Source organism: Carassius auratus, unplaced genomic scaffold (genome assembly GCF_003368295.1).
Source record: "Carassius auratus strain Wakin unplaced genomic scaffold, ASM336829v1 scaf_tig00030241, whole genome shotgun sequence".
Lineage (NCBI taxonomy): Eukaryota > Metazoa > Chordata > Actinopteri > Cypriniformes > Cyprinidae > Carassius > Carassius auratus.
The window spans coordinates 40840-60712 of NW_020525838.1; the positions used below are offsets into that span (position 1 = coordinate 40840).

At 34.0% G+C, this 19873-nt stretch overlaps 3 protein-coding genes across 11 annotated transcripts; all 3 read right to left on the reverse strand.

Moving 5' to 3' along the window:
- Nucleotides 1-1125: 1125 nt before the first annotated feature.
- LOC113080097 (PX domain-containing protein kinase-like protein) lies at nt 1126-16284 on the reverse strand. 9 transcript variants are annotated; one of them, XM_026252320.1, is made up of 19 exons: nt 15976-16284; nt 14425-14708; nt 14258-14308; nt 13099-13146; nt 12702-12888; nt 12540-12617; nt 11684-11757; nt 11410-11484; nt 9922-10026; nt 9721-9822; nt 7682-7843; nt 7458-7575; nt 6961-7039; nt 5956-6004; nt 5786-5863; nt 5456-5542; nt 5301-5364; nt 5169-5231; nt 1126-2582 (listed from the first exon to the last, which is right to left on the reverse strand). In XM_026252320.1, exons 4-19 carry the CDS (start codon nt 13117-13119, stop codon nt 2389-2391), a joined length of 1536 nt encoding a protein of 511 aa, XP_026108105.1. In that variant the 5' UTR covers nt 13120-13146; nt 14258-14308; nt 14425-14708; nt 15976-16284; the 3' UTR covers nt 1126-2388. The 9 variants fall into 9 exon arrangements, with proteins under 9 accessions (XP_026108105.1, XP_026108099.1, XP_026108098.1 ...); XM_026252318.1 differs by lacking the exon at nt 14425-14708 and adding an exon at nt 4306-4333 and having other exon boundaries at nt 2448-2579; nt 5169-5228; XM_026252315.1 differs by lacking the exon at nt 14425-14708 and adding an exon at nt 4306-4333 and having other exon boundaries at nt 2448-2579.
- An 888-nt stretch (nt 16285-17172) lies between these two features.
- LOC113080104 (hydroxyacyl-thioester dehydratase type 2, mitochondrial-like) lies at nt 17173-17838 on the reverse strand. Its single transcript, XM_026252327.1, has one exon. It carries the CDS (start codon nt 17827-17829, stop codon nt 17341-17343), a length of 489 nt encoding a protein of 162 aa, XP_026108112.1. The 5' UTR covers nt 17830-17838; the 3' UTR covers nt 17173-17340.
- Nucleotides 17611-19831, reverse strand: LOC113080105 (ribonuclease P protein subunit p14-like). The gene is made up of 7 exons (XM_026252328.1): nt 19756-19831; nt 19262-19385; nt 19079-19163; nt 18566-18642; nt 18230-18308; nt 17848-17920; nt 17611-17753 (listed from the first exon to the last, which is right to left on the reverse strand). Exons 2-6 carry the CDS (start codon nt 19333-19335, stop codon nt 17852-17854), a joined length of 384 nt encoding a protein of 127 aa, XP_026108113.1. The 5' UTR covers nt 19336-19385; nt 19756-19831; the 3' UTR covers nt 17611-17753; nt 17848-17851.
- Nucleotides 19832-19873: the final 42 nt, after the last annotated feature.

The window sequence follows — 19873 nt, forward strand, 5'->3', positions numbered from 1 at the left end:
GAAGGTCAAACTAAAAGTCAAAAATATTTTATTAAAAAAACATCAGTTTTTAATATTTAGTATCAGTTAAAATGAATATGAATATAAGTAGTATAGTATATAGTAGTATATATAAACTACTATATACAACTCTTAGTAGTATTAATTATAATTTATATTAACCGCATTTACAATGTAATTATAATCCACATGAGATCTCATACCGTTTCTCACAATCTAGTATGGATGAGGCGGTCTAGATACTTAACTGAGCAACAATTTTAATTCTCTCTCTCTCGCTCTCTCTCTCTCTATACACACACACACACACACACACACACACACACATATAAACACACAGTGGCATGCGAAAGTTTGGGAACCCCTTTCAGAATCTGTGAAAATGTGAATAATTTTAACAAAATAAAAGAGATCATACTAAATGAATGTTATTTTTATTTTATTTAGTACTGTCCTGAGTAAGATATTTAACATAAAAGATGTTTACATTTAGTTCAATTAACAAGACATGAACACGAATAGCATGTTAAATTGTATATATATATATATATATATATATATATATATATATATATATATATATATACTGTATATTACAATTTAACATGCTATTCTTGTTATTCATATCTTGTTAATAAAGATATTATTATTACTTTTTTTTAGGTAATTGGTTGAGGAAAGTTCTAACGGGATTACAAATGCATACATATTGATAAAGCATATGGTTAAATTAATATTACAATAAAAAAATAAATATTACAACTCCCAATTTAACTATATTTTCTGTTATCTATGTTTACATAATTATAAACCAAATGAGAAGAACATATATTAATTGGTCATTAAATATCTGAAATATTTACTATTTCTAAAATAAGTTACATTATAATCACTAATAAAAAAAAATAAATGAATGTCAATAAAATTAAAAATCTTATAAATATTATTACAAATAATTACTTGAAACAGTAATATAAAATGTATCCATCATTATATATATATATATATAGTTATTATATTCTATTATATTCTATTTCCACATACATTTATATTACCCACAACACCTATATGTAATAGTTATTTAATAGTTTATACAAGTTTGAAATAGAAATTAAACCACACACGATCTGTTCCTCTGTCTTTACTTCGAAGTTCACAACTAAGAACACAAGACCTTTCTTTGAAAATATTGCCAATATAAGTTTTTTAGAACAGGGAAAAAAACTGGTATCATATTGAGGATGTCCACCTTCAGTGGCAACTGTACAGAGGAGAAAATAAATGGCATTTTCTTTATTATTAATCATTGATTACTCGATATTTCTCAGACGTACATAAATCTCCGTGTAACCTTGTGAAGGTTTCTTCTTCTCCAGACCACTGCTAAATATTCAGCGGTAAAGTGCTGTAGCAAAAACTCTTTCCCCACGAAAAAGCCAGGAATATGTGTTTCTGTATTCATCTGCAATGTTTTCAGTGTCTGTCTGTATGAATCTATATACAAATGAGTTTACGGTTACAGGAGCAGAACATGAATAATTGTGCCTCACTGTACATCGTTCTAGATCACAAATGGATCTGATTTTCAACAGGACCCCCGAAAATGAATATGAATGATAGAAGTTTCTTTCTTCCTATATGTGTGAAAAACAAGAAATCCCTTCTATTTACCACCACTAGCTTGATTGGCTGAAATTCTCTCCCAGACCGCGACAGCCAATAGGATTAGAGGATGTCAGCCGCACCACACTGGTCATTATATAAATCACGTCAGTGGTGAATCAAAGCCATCGATCTTCTGGTACAGCAACTGTATCGTTAAGGGGCGTAAATGATACACGGATTGTATAAATGTCTCTATTTTTGTGCAACATATTGATTGTGATCTTGCAAAACGGGAATACAAATATTAGATTTTTCTGAAAGAAAATACGAACAATGTAGCTCCGCAGGAAAAAAACGAAGAGAACAAAGAACGCTCTCAGCTTTTGCAGGCACAATGGTAGATGTGACAAACGCTTAAAAAGCATCATCCCAAACCCTCTGAAATAAACCATTACCGAAGTTGAATTCAAATATCAGAATCCGATATCATGAACCAACGATAAAATCCAGTTACGTTTTCATTCATAGTAAATGTGCCGCCCGCATTCTCCACCACACTGTGCCCTCGCCTTCAGAAGTCAGTACTTTGAAATGAAGATTGTTTTCATTTGCGTCTGGTCCAAGCAGAACTGTTTAGGTTACATCGAGTAGCTCGAAACGAAACAATGCAGGGCTGTGGATAAAACAAACACTGAAGACGTTCAGGTACAAATAGTCACGTTTCACTGCTGGACGTAAATGGCTTGGACGAATTGCACAAACAATGACAAGCATTTTTTTTTTTCACAAACGTGGGCCGCTGTGGTCAAGTGTCTCTGATTTTTTCAGTTTGCCTTTGTTGAAGGACTGGATGGAGCTGAGGAGGGCGCTCCTGCCCACGCCGTTGGCACTGGGAGGCGAGAGGGACGGAGGGACGGGTTCAATCCCCGGAGGAGGAGGAGCAGCGGGAGGGAGAGGAGGTGCAGGAGGTGCTCCTGCTGGAATCGGAGAGAACAGTCCATCACCATCGGTCAAATATAACTAAACCGTAAGATAACTACCGTATTTTCCGGACTATAAGTCACACTTTCTTTCATAGTTTGGCTGGTCCTGCGACTTATAGTCAGGTGCGACTTATTTATCAAAATTAATTTGACATGAACTGAGAGAAATGAACCAAGAGAAATGAACCAAGAGAAAACATTACCGTCTCCAGCCGTGAGAGGGCGCTCTATGCTGCTCACTGCTCTTGTAGCCTACCCAACACGCTCTCGCAGCTGGAGACGGTAATGTTTTCTCTTGGTTCTAAATAAATACGACTTATATTCCAGTGCAACTTGTTTTTTTCCTTGTCATGACGTATTTTTGGACGGATGCGACTTATACTTAGGTGCGACTTATAGTCCGAAAAATACGGTACTTAGAATCCTGTGCAGCAAGTAAGCAGGAAGTGATAAAGTGCAATAGCTGTTCAGAATGATACACTTACCACAAGCGGCAACATTTAAACAACATAAATTAATTTAATAGATTTTTAATTATGTATATTTAATACGTAAATACGCAATATTGCAGTATAAAAAAATACTATGCAATAAAACATGAAAAACATATATATTTTAAAAATATTAAAAAATATAATTAATGGGTAAAGATAATTTAAATTATATTTATAAAAAAAGTATTATTATATATTATAATATTTTATATTTAATATATATATATATATATATATACACACACAAATACACATTATACAATATATATGTTATGTACATATACAATACACTATCTAAAATATTAAATATAATTAGATTATTAATAATTATAAAATCTAATATACAAAATATAAATATCTACTACTAATAATATAATACCCAACATATGATATTTATGAACTCTAATTCTTAATTATATCATAAACAATTGAAAACGTGCAATATTTATAAATAAATATACAAAATATAATGATATAAAAACATACTATGATATAACATAATTCAGATAAAAATACACAAAATATTTTTTTATACCTTCAATATTTTATATAATAAATAAATATACATACTATTTTATTTAATAAATAAATATACTATATTTTATGAATATAACTTTCTATATAATAATAATAATAATAATAATATATTATAAATGACATAATTATTCATAATAAGTTAATATTAAATATAAATATAAATTAATATAATATGTATAACTTGTTATACAATTTGAACGATTTATATTTGAAACATTTTCTAAGCAAATATTTAATACAAAATATTTGAATACTAAAAATTGAATAGTGCCCTACTTGTGCTCACTTGTAATTGCTTTAAAACTAAACATTTTTTATTTTATTCCTCTTTCAAAAGAGTATATAGAATATTATCTACTACAGTATATTTACTAATATAAACACACAATATATAAGAAGAAAAAAACAACAACAACCATCACAATCCACAAAACGTTACCCTCAGAAAAGTCCAGAATGAAGCAAATTTGGTGCCTAAACAGACAATTGCAGATTGTGAACTTTTAAAGTTGCATAACCCTTCTCAGTAGGCTGGAAAGTGTCTGGAGGGACCTCATTTGCATGAATTTACATGCATTAATATTAATGAGCAACAGTTTTGCGGAGAGGAATCCGAATGTACTACTGAGGGAGGGTGAGCTGCAACTTTAAGGTGGAAAGAGATTATTATTATTGAATTACTTTACCCCACACACGGTCAAAATGGCGCATGCTCTAGTTTTGAAGACAGCATATAAGAGAGAGAGGGAGAGAGAGAGAGGCACACACAAGTTACTGATCATATCAGAATGAGGCCACAGATCGGATGAGTATGATCTGGTAAGATGATTGGAGATTTGCAACTGATTTCATGAGGTATTTGATGATTAATTAAGGGAATGAAAAAGATTAGCTCTCAATTAGACAGAAGAAGAAAAAAAAAACAGGAGATGTTAATGCACAGATGAGTCACAATCGAAAACGTTTTACCAAATCATGCAACGAATACAGAATTATATGTGATTTACTGGAAAAACTGATTGTTTACATGAACATACTGACTGTGGAAAGTAAGACCAGGAAAAAAAAACCTCTTCTGATTTATTTGTGTCCCTGGAGGACAAAAGCAGTCGTAAGACTTTGGGGGTATATTTGTAGCAATAGTCAAAAATACATTGCATGGGTCAAAATTATAGATTTTTCTTTTATGCCAAAAATCATTCGGATATTAAATAACGTTCATGTTCCATGAAGATAGTTTGTAAATTTCCTACTTTAAATATATAAAAACTTAAATTTTGATGAGTAATATGCATTGCTAACAATTCATTTAGACAAATTTAAAGGCGATTTTCTTAATATTTAGAATTTTTTTGGCACCCTCGGATTCCAGATTTTCAAATAGTTGGCCAAATATTATCCGATCCTAATAAACAATACATCAACTGAAAGCTTTCAGATGATATATAAATCTCGATTTCGGAAAATTGACACTCAAGACTGGTTTTGTGGTCCAGGGTCACATTAGACATAATGGTTGAGGATGGACGGGGTTATAAACGGGACGCACCTGATCCAGGAAGAGGAGTGGGTGAGGACGGGCAGGTTGGAGGTGAACTCGCCCCAGAACCTGCTGGAAGACAATAAATACTCTTCCAGAACGATTCCATTAATAAAGGAGAGTTAAAGCAATGAAACCTACCAGAGTTGTTATTGTATTTCACGGAAAGATCCTCCTCAGTTTCATACGTCGACTGTCTCGATTTCTGAAACCAAAACAGGAAGTTTTGTTTTTAACAAGCATGTGTTTAGCACAAAACGGTGTAAGCATTAAATGCGACTCCTAATCTCATGCACCTTTCTGGCCAAGATCTTCCTTTTCCTCTTCTCTTCCTCCGAGCCGTGGTGCGACTGCGCTCGCGTCAGCCTCTTGTGCTGGTGGATCTGAAAACACACCAGGCTCCAGTTACATCAAAACCTAAACTTACAGGACTGCCAAGAAAACGTTTAATGCGAATTCCTGTTTTAAAGCATCGCATTTTATTCAGCCGATATCATCAAGTCAGCTTTTCCACACTGAAACGATGGAATCTGTGTTTGTGACACTGTTGCGTGATGTTTCCTAAGTAGGCCAAGTCAAGCATTTGTTACACAAGAGTCTAAAAGTGGATCAAGCAATGCACTAACGGTCCTCTGTTCCTCCACTAAGCGCTTCTCCAAGCATTCCTTGGACGATTTCAGGGCCTCCTTTAATTTGGAGCTGATCTGAGTTTGGAAAGAGAGAAGAAGATTTAACCGATTATTTAAAAACAAAAGCAAAAGCTGCTTTGGTTAGTTTTTGACTTCAGTTGGTTTACCTTAAACTGGGGTTTCTCAGAGTTAAACAGCAGCGTGTCACTGAATAACCTGTTAGAAGCAGAGTTTGTGCTTCAGTTTTAAACAATGACAACATTCACCATTACCACCGTAAAGAAGAAAACCACATGCTTCGGATTCACAATAGCGTGACTTAGACAGACAATGAAGACTTTATGCTTATGTACACATCACATCCATTTTGGGATGAATCACATAAAGCGCTAGCTCATATTTCATCCCTAAAACAACAGAAGAAAACAGAAAATTGTATACTGAATAAAGAAAATGATGCCTTTCTTAACACCACTGCATACTGGCATATATATAAAATGTAACAAACAAACAGAATACCCAAATAAAATACTATATTAAAGGAAAATTATTTATTAAATGTTAACTAATTGTAAAAAATGTATTTGCCCTAAAGGAATAAGATATTAATTGACATGTTTCATAAAGAAAATGACACCTATTTTTTGCATTTGAAATTATTTTCATGATATTAAGCAATAAATGAACTGATTTATGACAATGACGTCCATTATTTTATTCTAAAAGATTAAAATAAATTAAAAATAAATTAAAAATAAAATAAATTAAAAAAAATAAAACAAACAAACAAAAACCTAAATAAAATACTATGTAAAAGGATGATATATACAATGTTAACTAAATGTAAAAAATGTATTTGCCTAAAAATGAATAAGATATTAAATTACATGTTTCATAAAGAAAATGACACCAATTTTACATTTTCATGATATTATGCAATAACAATATTTTTTTTCTAAAATAATGTAAATTGTATACAAAAATGTATATATAAAATATTTTTAAAAAAAAATGTACAAAAAACAAAAAAACAAAAAAATATAAGTGCTATAAAAAAAAAATACATGCGAGCTAAATAATATTATAAATAAATATTTGAAACTAATTTCAGAAATGTTTATGGTGCCAGAAGTAATAGGATCATTCTGTGTGATTATAAAGTCGTAACTCACGGTGTTTGTAGGAGCTGGGAAACGGTTGGCATTCCCGTTTTGCAAGCTTCTGTGGACAGGATGGACTGAAGTACAGAGACTGTGGGAACATGGAAAAACAAACGTATAACAAAAATACATTAGCTATAAAAATATGACCCACAACAGACGTTGGGATTATCGCTGGATGGAGTCAACTAATGTATAATACTCAACAGCTGATGTTCTGTAGCTTAAAATAACAAGTTCAACTTATAAAATGAAATATAACTTATCTACTTAATGATTTAGCCAATTATACATAAGACATCCATGTTCTCCACATTCAGACCAGTGCTAATAAACACCTGTAAACTCCTACACATGCTCATGCATGAAATATTGTGGCTAGTTTCTACTCTACTCCTCTACTACTCCCGACTTAAACAAATTTAAGCATGTTTAAATCCATTTCTTTTTAGTCAGCTGCTAATGCTAAGCTCTTTAGTAAAAAGAGTCAAACTGAAGATGGTACTGACCCACGGATGAGGACGGAGGCGGAGGATACTGATCCACAGGAACAGCGTCAGGCGGCCGGCCGTACGTCATTTCATAAAGCAAATGTCCAAATGAGTAGACGTCTACGCTTTCTGTTGTCTGATAAAAGTAAAAACATCAGATTCTGAAAATCAAGCATTTTAATGATCAATGTTCTAATTATTTACTACTAATAAGAAAATAGTAATATAAAAAGGTATCTTACATTAATTTTCCTGAACTGTGTTACATAGGGTCGGTAATATGACGGCAGTCCCAGTAACGAATTCTCTATATCCAACAATTTACACGTGTCCTCCTCAATCAGGACGTTAGACGCATGAAGATGTCCATACGGAAAACCCTTGTCGTGGAGAAATTTTAATGCCTGGAGTAAAACAAATGACATATTTACTTCTCTAGAAAGAAATACAACAGCAAAATAGGTTTAAAGTTTGAGGTGAAATAAGATAAAATAAAGAAAATAAAATATTCAGCTTACCAAGGCTGAATTATTTAATCAAAAATAGATTGATACTGTGAAATACGATTATCATTTAAAATAACCGTTTTGTATTTTCATATATTTTATAATGTAATTTACTCCTGTGATCAAAACTGTATTTTCAGCATCGTTACTCTTCAGTGTCACATGATCCTTCAGAAATCATTCCGATATTGCTACAAGTGTGACTGCATCATATAATAATTGCTGTTAATAATGTCCATAATCTGGCTGACTACGTCTTGTATTAATTTTTCAGAAAAGTCCTGTCATACGCGCACAAACTGACAGTCACCACTTATAAGCTACCACTAAATATTGTAGAAACGTAATTTTCTGTAAAGTTGCTTTGTAACGATTTGTATTGTAAAAAGCGCTATACAAATAAACTTGAATTGAATTCTAATATGATGATTTACTACTCAAGAAACATTTATATTATTATAAATGTTGAAACAGTTGTGTTGCTTCATATTTTTGCGCATATTTTCAGCATTTTTTTGTTGAATAGAAAGTTCAAAAGAACAGCATTTATTTGAAACAGAATTCATTTTTAACATTAAAAATGTCTTTATCGCCATTTATCGTTCACCTTTTGAAGTGCCCCTATTATGGGTTATGAGAAGTTTATATTTTGGTTTTGGGAGTCCCAAACAACAGGTGACATCCATGCAAGGTCAAAAACACTTTCAGTTTCTTATAATATGCATTTATTTTTACCTAACTTGTTCAACGACTCCCAAACGATTCGCTCAACGATTCATTTTTCCAAACCCCTCCTTTGCATGACGCTAATCTGCAGTGATTGGTTCGATTGGTCTCATTTTTATTTCATCATACCTGATAAATCATACCTGCGTTTTCATTCGAACCAACTCGAAACGACCAAAAGTGGGCGGGGAATATGCTAATATTTAATGTTGACGTCAACATGAAACAGCTTGAAATAAGTTTGAAAAAAAAAGTTGTTTAAATGATTCAGAGTCAACTCTTTCTTTTGAGAGACAACAACTTTTCACACATTGTTATTTTCAGATTTAAAACTTTGCAGGATGTTTCCATGTTACGCACTGTAATTTTAAATAGTCCATAATAGGGGTACTTTAATGCATTCTTCCTAAATAAAAGTATAAAAGAATAAAAATCTTACAGACCCCACATTTTTGAACAAAGCCTATGAGGATGGATGAATAAACAGATGCAAAACAGACCACAGATCAAATATAATTCTGTATGCAAATAAATGCAAAAAAATGGCAATTCACCATGCAAATATTACACTGTTGGTTAGATAATGAATGCAAACAGCTGACAACTGTGTAAATCAATGGGAGATGTTCAAACTTGAGTATAAAACCCAATTGGAGGAAGTTAAGCCGTTCAGGCTGAAAAAACAGCAGAAGCTGAATACCTACAAACTAACAGTGGGTTTAGAAAAGAATCTCCCCTTTTAAAAGAATCACATTTTGTTGCTTGAAATGAAGACGGACATGGTTTTTGCTTTATCCAGCTGTATTTACTCAGTGCAACTTATAACATCCAAGTGAAAGATATAACAATTAAAGACTGCGTCCTTCTTCACTTCAGGCTGCAAAGTAACCAAATATATCTACTTTAAAGGGGGATTCATTTCTATACCCACTGTAGAGATATAAAACAAACTTTAAATGGGATGTTTTACAGTGCTGCCTTAAAAGCTCAGTAAAGTCAAGACTGGTTCCTGTAAACTGGTTATTATAAGCATGAACTGGTAACCAGACCTCCAGAATCTGTCTTCCGTAGGTTTGGATCTGCTGCTGCTCCAGTCCCTGGATCTTTTTGGGATTGCAGTACTTCTTCAGAAAGGGCTCTTTGGGCTTCACCTGAAGGGTCGAACAAAATTCAAGAGCGAATGACAAGAGATACAGGTATGTTACAATATGAAAATACCTTGTCGATCAGCCAAATAAAAGAAAGCTAACCTTGCAGATGTGATCCCTGAGTGTCCCTTTCTCGCTGAAAACCCGAATGACTAGAGCAGATGATTCACTGGTTGCAGCGAAAGTGACGGGAGAGATGTTTGAATGCTACGGAAAATACCGAAAGAGATGAAGTCAGACACATACAAACACGTCACACTTGGTTTTCTCCATGCAAAATACATTTTTAGGACGTATGAAGTCGACGAACTTCATCTGACTGATTATTTGTCTTTAAGTAACCCTATTCTATGGTATTAGATGGAATATTAACTAAATCTAAACTTATTAAAACCATTTTTTATATAATATTTTTGAAACAAAGCTGAAACAAAATAAAATATAATGTTTAGATGAAAAACTAAGCTTTAGCAACTAACTAAAATTACTCATTGGAAATAAATGGAAAACAACCTAATAGTAACAATAACAATGCATTTCTATAAAAATTATGCATTTCTTCATTGTTGCACACATTAGTTATTTAAATATACCTATTTAGTTGACAGATTTAACATTCATTTATAATATTAAAATTATTAAATATTTTATATAATAATTATAACATTAAAATAATAATAAAAAAACCTGCAAATGTCTTAAACCTAAACAGTAATATTTAAATAAACAAAAATTTATAAAAATGACAAAAGCGGTTAACAAAATTACTAAAAATTGAAATATATAATGTTTAAATAAAAGCTAATTAAAAAGTACTCATATAAACTACACCGTATATTTGAATTAAAACAAGAACTGAAAATATAAAAACATAATAAAAACTAAACTGCATATCTGTATTTAATTCAGAACTAGAAAGCTAAAAAAATAAAAGCAAATTCAAAAATATTAGATGGAAACTAACTGCACTGTATACTTGACCACTAAAATATTTTGTAAATAAAAAAGAAAGAAATACAAAAAATTAAATTTCAGTCAACATTTACATTTTTTTTATTCAATATGTTAGTTGCTTTGTGTGTTTAATTGTAAAATTTACTAGCAATTTCTGAATTAAAATATATAGAAATTATGGAGTGGATTATATTGGGGTGTCTACACATGATTTCCACAGCGAGTTAATGTGAGATGTGTTTTTCTCAGTGATCGGTTTCATCTCACTGCTTACGAAAACAAGAGCACATGACAGCATTCACACACAAATAATCCAAACATTCGGGTGTGCACACAAAGACAGGCTCTTTTCGTTTCTTCCCCGCAGTGTGCCGGCTCTGCTTAACAGAGTGAAATTGAAAAGGTATATTCTCATTCGTTTTGCATTACTATAATAGCAGGGAAGCTGTGCTTAAGTATTATGAAAATAGTACTACAACAGTATTTTTTAATGAATAATAAATTATAATTACTACTAGTATATTTATGCTGAATTGATTTGCAATCAAAAAAGAATTGCAACCTAAAAACAAGCCATAAAACATTTTGGCAACCATATAGCAATGCCCTGGTAAGCGTCATGTTTTTAAGACTTACAGACAAAGTTGGAAGCAGCTTCATTGCAGACAGGAGATCTTTGTCAGACAGGAACTTATCTGGACCCAAATCCACCTAGAATTGGTAAAGAAATGTTTTATGGGGTACACAATGCTAATTACAGAAAAGAGCTTCATCAACAGGATCGACTTCATCAGGGTTACGCAAAAATGGGAATTAAATCTGTTGAGGGTCAAAGTACTGGATTTACAGATCAGGAGTATCAAAAAAAAAGATGTTGGTCTGTGTTAGGAAGGGTTGAAACCAAACTTACCCAACTTAATACTTGTTTGTCTTTGGGTTGATCTTTGTCTTTGATTAAGAAGTACCTCTTTCTCAATCGCCAGCCTATGACAAGACAGATATTAGATGACTGGATTAATATCATGTATTAATGTCATATTTGAAACCAATACTAGAAAATATAAACAATATAAGAATTATAAAATATAAAATGTTTTGCATTGTGACACTGATTTAGTCAAAATAAGCATATTTTCTGCTTTAAATTTTCATTACCGTAACTCGTAAAAATCCAATTCTCATTACAAATGTACATTTTAAATACATAAAAAAAAAATTATATATATATATATATATTTTGCCTTTTTTGCATTACATTAATGATGATGAGATTTAATTTTACTTGAGATTTCAAATTTGAACACGTCAAGGTAAATGTTAAAGCTTTGTTGATGAATCTCCCTACAAGAAACAAAAGATCAAACGTTTCTTCTCAATGTGCCTCGGCTGTAAAACTCAGGCTGTTTTTAGTGGATAAAAATTTCCCATGAGCCTCAAGTTGTCAGGAACGCTAAATGCGTCAAAATAAACCAACACCTGACACCGCATATAAACTCTCACTGGGAGAAACAAATCAATAAACCTTAAATCATTAACTATTATAGATGTGATATATCTCAAGGCTGACGGTGTTATCATTCATGGTCATTGGAAATGCCCATTCTGCCCCATATATTAAAATAAATATATATATACACAACTATTATAAAATGTTAAATATAATATAATATAATATAATATAATATAATATAATATAATATAATATAATATAATATAATATAATACAATATGAAACTGGATGGAAGTAACTGAACTGCTTTACTCACCAATGTCTTTTAACGGCTCAATAACCTCCCATTTTGGATCGGATCTGAAGAACATGGACACCTGCTGTAAGGCTATTTCTGAAAAATAAGGAAGGATTTTAACAATAATTCTGATGCAAAACATTCATTTTCTAGTGTTAAAATAAGCCCCGGTTGCATTACCTGTGTAGTTCGCGGAGTAATTGTTAGTGTCGAGAAACTTTTTGACCAGCTCACAGCCGGAGAGGATGTGATGACATGTGATGTAGTTCAGATAAGCCTGAAGACCCTTCTGACGCTCGGCTATAAACTCTCGGTCCATGTTTCCTAACAGCTTCTTAGGAGGAAGCGGCAGGTTGAGGCCGGAGATCTGTGAACACAGACAGACTGACTCATGGTTACTCTTTCACTGATGGGAAGGCTAATGTGAAAAGCTTTGGCTTGGGAGTTTTTGAGGACTCAGCAAGAGTGGATCATTGCCAATGACACGTCAGAGCAATGCTATGCAATTTATTTTGAAACAGCGGCTCTCAAACGCACACGTTTGTCCAGCACAGGTTTGTTCTAACGGTTCACTTACCAGTAAACTATTGTTCAGCATGTCAAAGTCGCTGTATCTCCGGATGACCTGCGAATATCAGAGCTGAAATCAATCATTCTGACAATAACAAACATGAGAGAGAAAGAGACAGACAGAAAACAGTCAGAGATGACAGGTGGAGGGATATACAGATGGACAGACGGACAGATAGATAGACAGACGACAGGTAGAGGGATAGATTCATAGATAGATAGATGGATAGATGAATGGATGGATGGATTGATGGACAGTTGAATGGACGGACAGACATAGATGAATGGATAGTTTGATTATAGATAGATAGATAGATAGATAGATAGATAGATAGATAGATAGATAGATAGATAGATAGATAGATAGATAGATAGATGGATGAATGGATTGATGGATGGATAGATAGTTAGTTGGATGAAAACTTGGATGGATGGATGGATAGTTGGATGGATAGTTGGATGAAAACTTGGATGGATGGATGGATAGTTGGATGGATAGTTGGATGGATGGATGGACAGATGGATGGATAGATGGACGGATGGATGATGGATAGTTGGATGGATGGATGGATGGATGGACAGTTGGATGGATGGATGGATAGTTGGATGGATAAATGGATAGTTGGATGGATGGATGGATGGATGATGGACGGATGGATGGATAGATGGATAGTTGGATGGATGGATAGATGGATAGTTGGATGGATGGATGGATAGTTGGATGGATGGATGGATGGATAGATGGATAGTTGGATGGATGGATGGATGGATAGTTGGATGGATGGATGGATGGATGGATGGGTGGACGGATAGATGATGGATAGTTGGATGGATGGATGGATGGATGGACGGACATAGATAGATAGATAGATAGATAGTTGGATGAACGGATGGATGGATGGACAGTTGGATGGATGGATGGACGGATGGATGGACAGATGGATGGACAGTTGGATGGATGGATGGATGGATGAATGGATTGATAGTTGGATGGATGGATGGATGGACGGATGGATGGACGGATGGATGGATGGATGGACGGATGGATGAATGGACGGACAGACATAAATGGATGTATAGTTGGATAGTTGGATGATAGATAGATAGATAGATAGATAGATAGATAGAAAGATAGATAGATAGATAGATAGATGGATGTAACTCACTGTCCAGCTGTTGTCTGTAGAAACTCCTCTCTGAACACGAATGATGTACTCCTGTTAACAGAGAAAAACACTGATGACTGACTCAGCAAACATACATTACATTAAGTGATAACATAAAGACCCTGCTGAAAAAAACTGATTTAGCTGCTCTTCAGTCCCCAAATCACCTTTAAATCACCAAACGAGTTCAGCCTGACTCGTGGAAACCAGCCTAAACAAGCCCATCATTCGTTTTTTCTTCTTCACTATATTTGGCATTCAAGGGATCAAAGTCATGCTGTCATGGATTTGTGGTTTTTCAGCAGAATTGTGAAGCAAGACCAAAGCAGGAAGTCAAGAGGCCAAATGTAACAGAGTCTCCAAAGTCCCTGCAGCAGCCTCCGACAGCCACTTCTCATTCACATTAATGTTTGACTCTCCTTCAGAAAGTCACCTGATGGTTTCCAGAAGACTAAAACAAGAGCAAAGGCACTCGGTTTCCATTCGCAACACTATTTCACATCACATCCGTTCTGTGGTTGATTATTTACACACTCGCCATATCTTAAGATCTTAACATCTTTCAACCTACAAAATAACATTAAATATACATAACTGATCATCTACCCTGAATCTACTCTACTCTAAAATGAACGTTTATATCACATAGAACTGAAAGCAGTTTACTAGATTGCACTTTCATTATGAATGACATTGAGAAACGAATAGATGAATAAATGAGAAAGGAAACACTCGTATGTATTGTGGCTTCGGTTTCACAGCCAGAGGAAATGTCTTTCTGCACAAATGCAAATGATAAATGGTCAATTCCGCCGATAAATTCACTAGAACAGATCCAGACTGCTTTATATATCACATGAGATCTAGCAGTATATGATGTTTTTATTTATTCATTTTTTTAAGGCTTATATGATGTTTACGTTAACTAAACCTATAGATATAATCAAAATTTAAAAAAGTAATATGCACACATTTTATTTTAAAGTTGATTATGCTCATTATATCATAAACACATATTAATATAAATCATATTTTTAAAGAATAGACAGATGACAGATAGACAGATCTCTAGACGGATAGACAACTAGATAGATAGATGGATGACTGGCAGAGATAGATATTGAGATAAATAGAAATTAATAAAGTAATATCTACACATTTTCTTTTAAAGTCGATTATGCTCATTATACCATAAACACATAATAATATAAATCGTTTGTTAAAGAATTTCAATCACAATTTCGTCATCACTTCATTTAAATTTGATTATTCAAGTTTGCAAAATCTTAAAACTAAGGTAATGTATCAAATATAATTTTTAAAAAATTTACCGTTATTTCTACATTCAGGATGTTGCTACATTTGAAATTTTTTTTTTGTTTACATTTTATTTCACAAATATGTTCGCTTTACAAAATGTAATTGACTTCTGGCCTTAACATTAAACAACTAAACAAAAACGAATCTAAAACGACACTAAATGCGATTAATCTGATATTAATCGACTAACATTGGAGAAATACCGTTAAACGTCAAAAAACGACATACAAAGTAGAGTTTGACTTTAAACCCTTTTATAATCTAATCGAATGTTACTGACATGTAAACGCATATTTATAACCGAATTTAAAGGTGTAACTTAACGGATCGGTCTATTCGAAACCGTCTCCGCGCGCACATAAACAGCGATCCGCGCGGCTCCGGTTTGTGCCGTTTACCGTGTGTGACTGTAAACTCTGGCTGGCCTCGATCACGGCGGTCAGCGGCACGGTGTCGTCCAGCGGCGGCTTCCTGCCGATCATCGGCTGCGGCTGCTGCTCCATGAACGCCATCCCGGATCAAAACAACAAACCGCCCCGGTTCCACAGGGTTCGGTAACCGAGAGCCCACCCCGGTCGGTGTAAGGTTCACGGTTCACTGCGCGTCTGTGCTTGTGACAACGTGGGAGAAACGAATCAGAAACTGCCAGTGAAAATTTACGTGGATGCTTAAAGGAGCTCGTGCACTCAGTAGTGCGCACACTCGAGAGTAAGCGAGTGACGTCACAGATTTGTAACACTCCGAATGTATCGTTTGGGACTGTTTATTTATTTAAGAATACATGTGTAAAATGATTTACATTTGTATTTAGTGCTTGCGAGGTCGTCTTTCTTAAAAAGAAAAGAAGAAAAAAGAAAAAGTGAGTGACGCCATGTTTTAGTAAATAACGTTACCCCTACTTGTTCAAACAGGAAACATTCATAGGGCTCACGGCTAAATTCAATCATGTTATTTCCTCTGGGGCTTGGAATAAAATAAAACTTGACAAACTGTCAAACAAGCATTTTTCGACTTCATTTCTGTGCATGTTGTTTTGCATTTTCGTTTGGAGTTTGTAACATAAGCGTTGCATTTTGGCGAAGCTGCTAGCAGTATGCTAAATGTTGTCAAGAGAATCCTATCATGTGACTCAATGTGAACAGTGTTCCAGTTTCTATACTTCATGACATATTTTAAGAAAATATTAGAGCATAGAACATAAGAAATGCATGTGTCTATTTACACAATGTACAAACAAAAAGCAAAGCCAAATATCAAAACAAAGGTCTGAGGAAAAAGTGTATAAAGTTTAATATAATACAGTTCATCGACAAGCATTAAATACTACATGTAAATCTACACACATATGTATTTCCTCAACTAACCAAAAGAGAAAGCAAGCAAAAAATGTAAGGACTGAGGACCAATAGGTAAATTGATCTTGGTTAAAGTAAATTAAGCTGGAAGAAGTTTACAGGTTGGTTTTATGTAATTTTACCACTATTATGTTAACTTTATAATTTTTTAATTGCGGTTTTAGAGAACATAAAATGTCTTTGTTGAGGTTGGACACAGATAGTTATTGCCCACACCAAAGAACTAAGCCAAAGGGCGGGTTTATTTTCTCACACATTTTTTATTCAAATAACTCCCAGAGAACAAAAAACAAGAAATATTAAATCTCTGAGTGAGTGTTACATTCCGAAAGAACAAAAAGAAGCAAGAAAGAACATTTAATTCCTGGCAGCACATAAAAACCAAACAGCTGGATTCACTAAAGTTTCTCATGATTGTTGTGCGTCTTGCGGCATCATGACTATGACCTCTCCCTCCATGACCACTTTGTCTTTGGCAGCGCAGGAAACAGAAATAAACGCAAAGGACATTTTGATCTTTTTGACCTCCGCTTCTGCCACAACCTCCTCTCCGATGTAGAGGGGTGCCGGAAAGCGTATTTCCTGGTGAAGAAACACACAGCCTTTGCCGGGCAACTTCGTCCCCAGAACTGCTGAGATCAGACCGTTAATCAGCACTCCGTGAACAATGGGGGTCTCGAAAGAGGTCGTTTTGGTGTATTCGGGGTCGAGGTGGAGAGGATTCGTGTCCCCCGTCAGCTCAGCAAAAAGTGTGACATCTCTGGCACTGAATGTTTTGCTAAGCGAGGCCCGTTCACCCACGTAAAGCGACCTGTGTCCTACTGTGAGGGATGTGGGAACTGAGTTGAAAAAACTGTTTATATTTCTGCTGAAAATACTTCTTCTGAGAAAAAACATTTTTTTTCCCAGGCCCACCTCACTATATCAACTGGTCTGCGAACCGCAGCTCACGGCTATTCCCAGACAACGCTAGTAAAAATGGCGACACCTGCAATGATAAATAAAATGAAATATGAGTTGCATTTAACACAGATGTCTGTGTCATTTATTAGAAGTGCATTGGGGTTCAGTATCTATAATGAGATAAAGAGTAACCGCCCATCAGCATCTGACGCAAATTACAAAGTACACACAGTTTGGCTGAAGGAATGCCAATGGTCTCATTAAAATTGTGTCTAGTCATTCCTGGAAGATCTACAATTGATCCACAATCTTTTTACTGACATCTAGTGCCAACAAACTGCAAACTCAGGGCAAAGTAAATCTTTAATCTGCTTCAACACTGGGGAAAACGTACCTGCGTGACTCTGAATGCACATGCCTCAGTCTGATATGATCCCAGTAATGTTAAAGCGCTCCACAATTTCACCAGGCCGCTGAGATTAAAGCACAAAAGAATATAAAAACTGAACATCATTTGGGTTGGACAAATCCGTAAGTGTTTATTCCTTTCAGAAAAAAACATTCAAGAAATTAATTACTAACAGATTTGTCCAATTAAAACGGTCCTAAACTCGAGCCCTGAGGGACACTCAACGTTTCTGTGTTTATAAACAGCTCTGTACCTCCAGTAAATTATGTTTAAACTCTTTAGCCTAAATGTACAAGATTTGTTCTTTAAGCAATGTCATACCTGTTGTACACTCTCAGTATACCTGTCAGTTCGTTCTGATCAAATTTAAGCAAATCAAATGGAAAAGAAGCTCCAACCTGCCATACAAAAAAAAACAAGTCAGAAATAAGGATCAAGTCGAAACAAATGACTCAACACAGCTCATATTATATATAACAGAAAATGGTTTATGGACTGTAAAATATATATATTTTTTACATTTTTAATTATTTATGTAATACAAAAAACTTGATCATTAAACTATAATCCAAAATGAAAATTTAATTGGTTAATTAGATAATTTAAGCAATTTTTAATTATTTGACATTTATTATTCATAATTATTGTCATATATAATTATTTTACATTTTGGCATCATTTATGATTAAATTAACCATTCTCAATGTATTATGCTATCTCACAGTCTATTTTTGGACTCCCCCCCCCCCCAGCAGTTAAGTTATTTTACAAAGAAACAATAACTGAATCATTACACTCAAATTGTAAAAAAAGAGAGAAATACTATGTGCTTACCTCTCCGTGCAGGTCTTTGAGTCCACAGATAATCAATTGTTTGAACTGTGCATCAGTAATATTTTTGTTTCCACTCTCCAAAACTCTTAAAAAAATAATAAAGGCGAAAATTTCATTTCATGCACCATCTAATAATTGCATTAAAATTAGCAGATCAAAACTGACCTATCTCATATCACTTACAGAGATATCTTCATATAATGGAAAACTGAAGCATTTTTGTACACATATCGCTCAAACTTTGAGGGTTCCTCCATAACTTGTATTTTTACCCAATGAAATCTTCCCAGATGGTCTGCCAGTATGCCTAAATGAAGAAAGATAAAAACCTGTCGTCAATTCAAATCAATTTGCAGTGCTAATTACTTCAGGAATATGTAAATAAATGCATATAAGAGTTGAGTTGCATATTCAATACGAATATTCAAACACAATGACTGTATCATGGTACTGCCACAATATTCTTTATAATGGTGAACTAATAGAATAATTCATGCATTTATGGAAGATCGGTGTCTTCCAGCTCACGTGTCAGTTCTGTATTAACTATGAACTCCAAAAAGACTAATACTTGTTAAAGAGTCTCCCGCCGCTATGTATTACAACATGCTGCATTTAAATATTAAATAAATGTCAAACAACTAACTGTTTGGAGGTCAGAAAACAGATGAACTTACAGAATTACAGGTCGTGTTTGTCCTTTATGAACAGCATGCGCAGCGCCATGCGCCCTCTTGTTTTGCCAAATCTCGCGATAACTCCCTCAATAAAAGTAAATGAAAATAAAAATAAAAC

Bases quoted from the DNA above. Each gene is read 5' to 3' on its own strand.
- LOC113080097 (XM_026252311.1), bottom strand. From the start codon at position 16,089: ATGGCGTTCATGGAGCAGCAGCCGCAGCCGATGATCGGCAGGAAGCCG. The intron at 7,844-9,720 runs GTCTGGTTACCA...GTTTTACTCCAG, and splicing joins ACGGAAGACAGATTCTGGAG to GCATTAAAATTTCTCCACGA. The intron at 6,005-6,960 runs GTGAGTTACGAC...TGCTTCTAACAG, and splicing joins TCCCAGCTCCTACAAACACC to GTTATTCAGTGACACGCTGC.
- LOC113080104 (XM_026252327.1), bottom strand. From the start codon at position 17,829: ATGTTTTTTCTCAGAAGAAGTATTTTCAGCAGAAATATAAACAGTTTT.
- LOC113080105 (XM_026252328.1), bottom strand. From the start codon at position 19,335: ATGGAGGAACCCTCAAAGTTTGAGCGATATGTGTACAAAAATGCTTCA. The intron at 19,164-19,261 runs GTAAGTGATATG...TATTTTTTTAAG, and splicing joins CATTATATGAAGATATCTCT to AGTTTTGGAGAGTGGAAACA. The intron at 17,921-18,229 runs GTACGTTTTCCC...TTATCATTGCAG, and splicing joins GTGCATTCAGAGTCACGCAG to GTGTCGCCATTTTTACTAGC.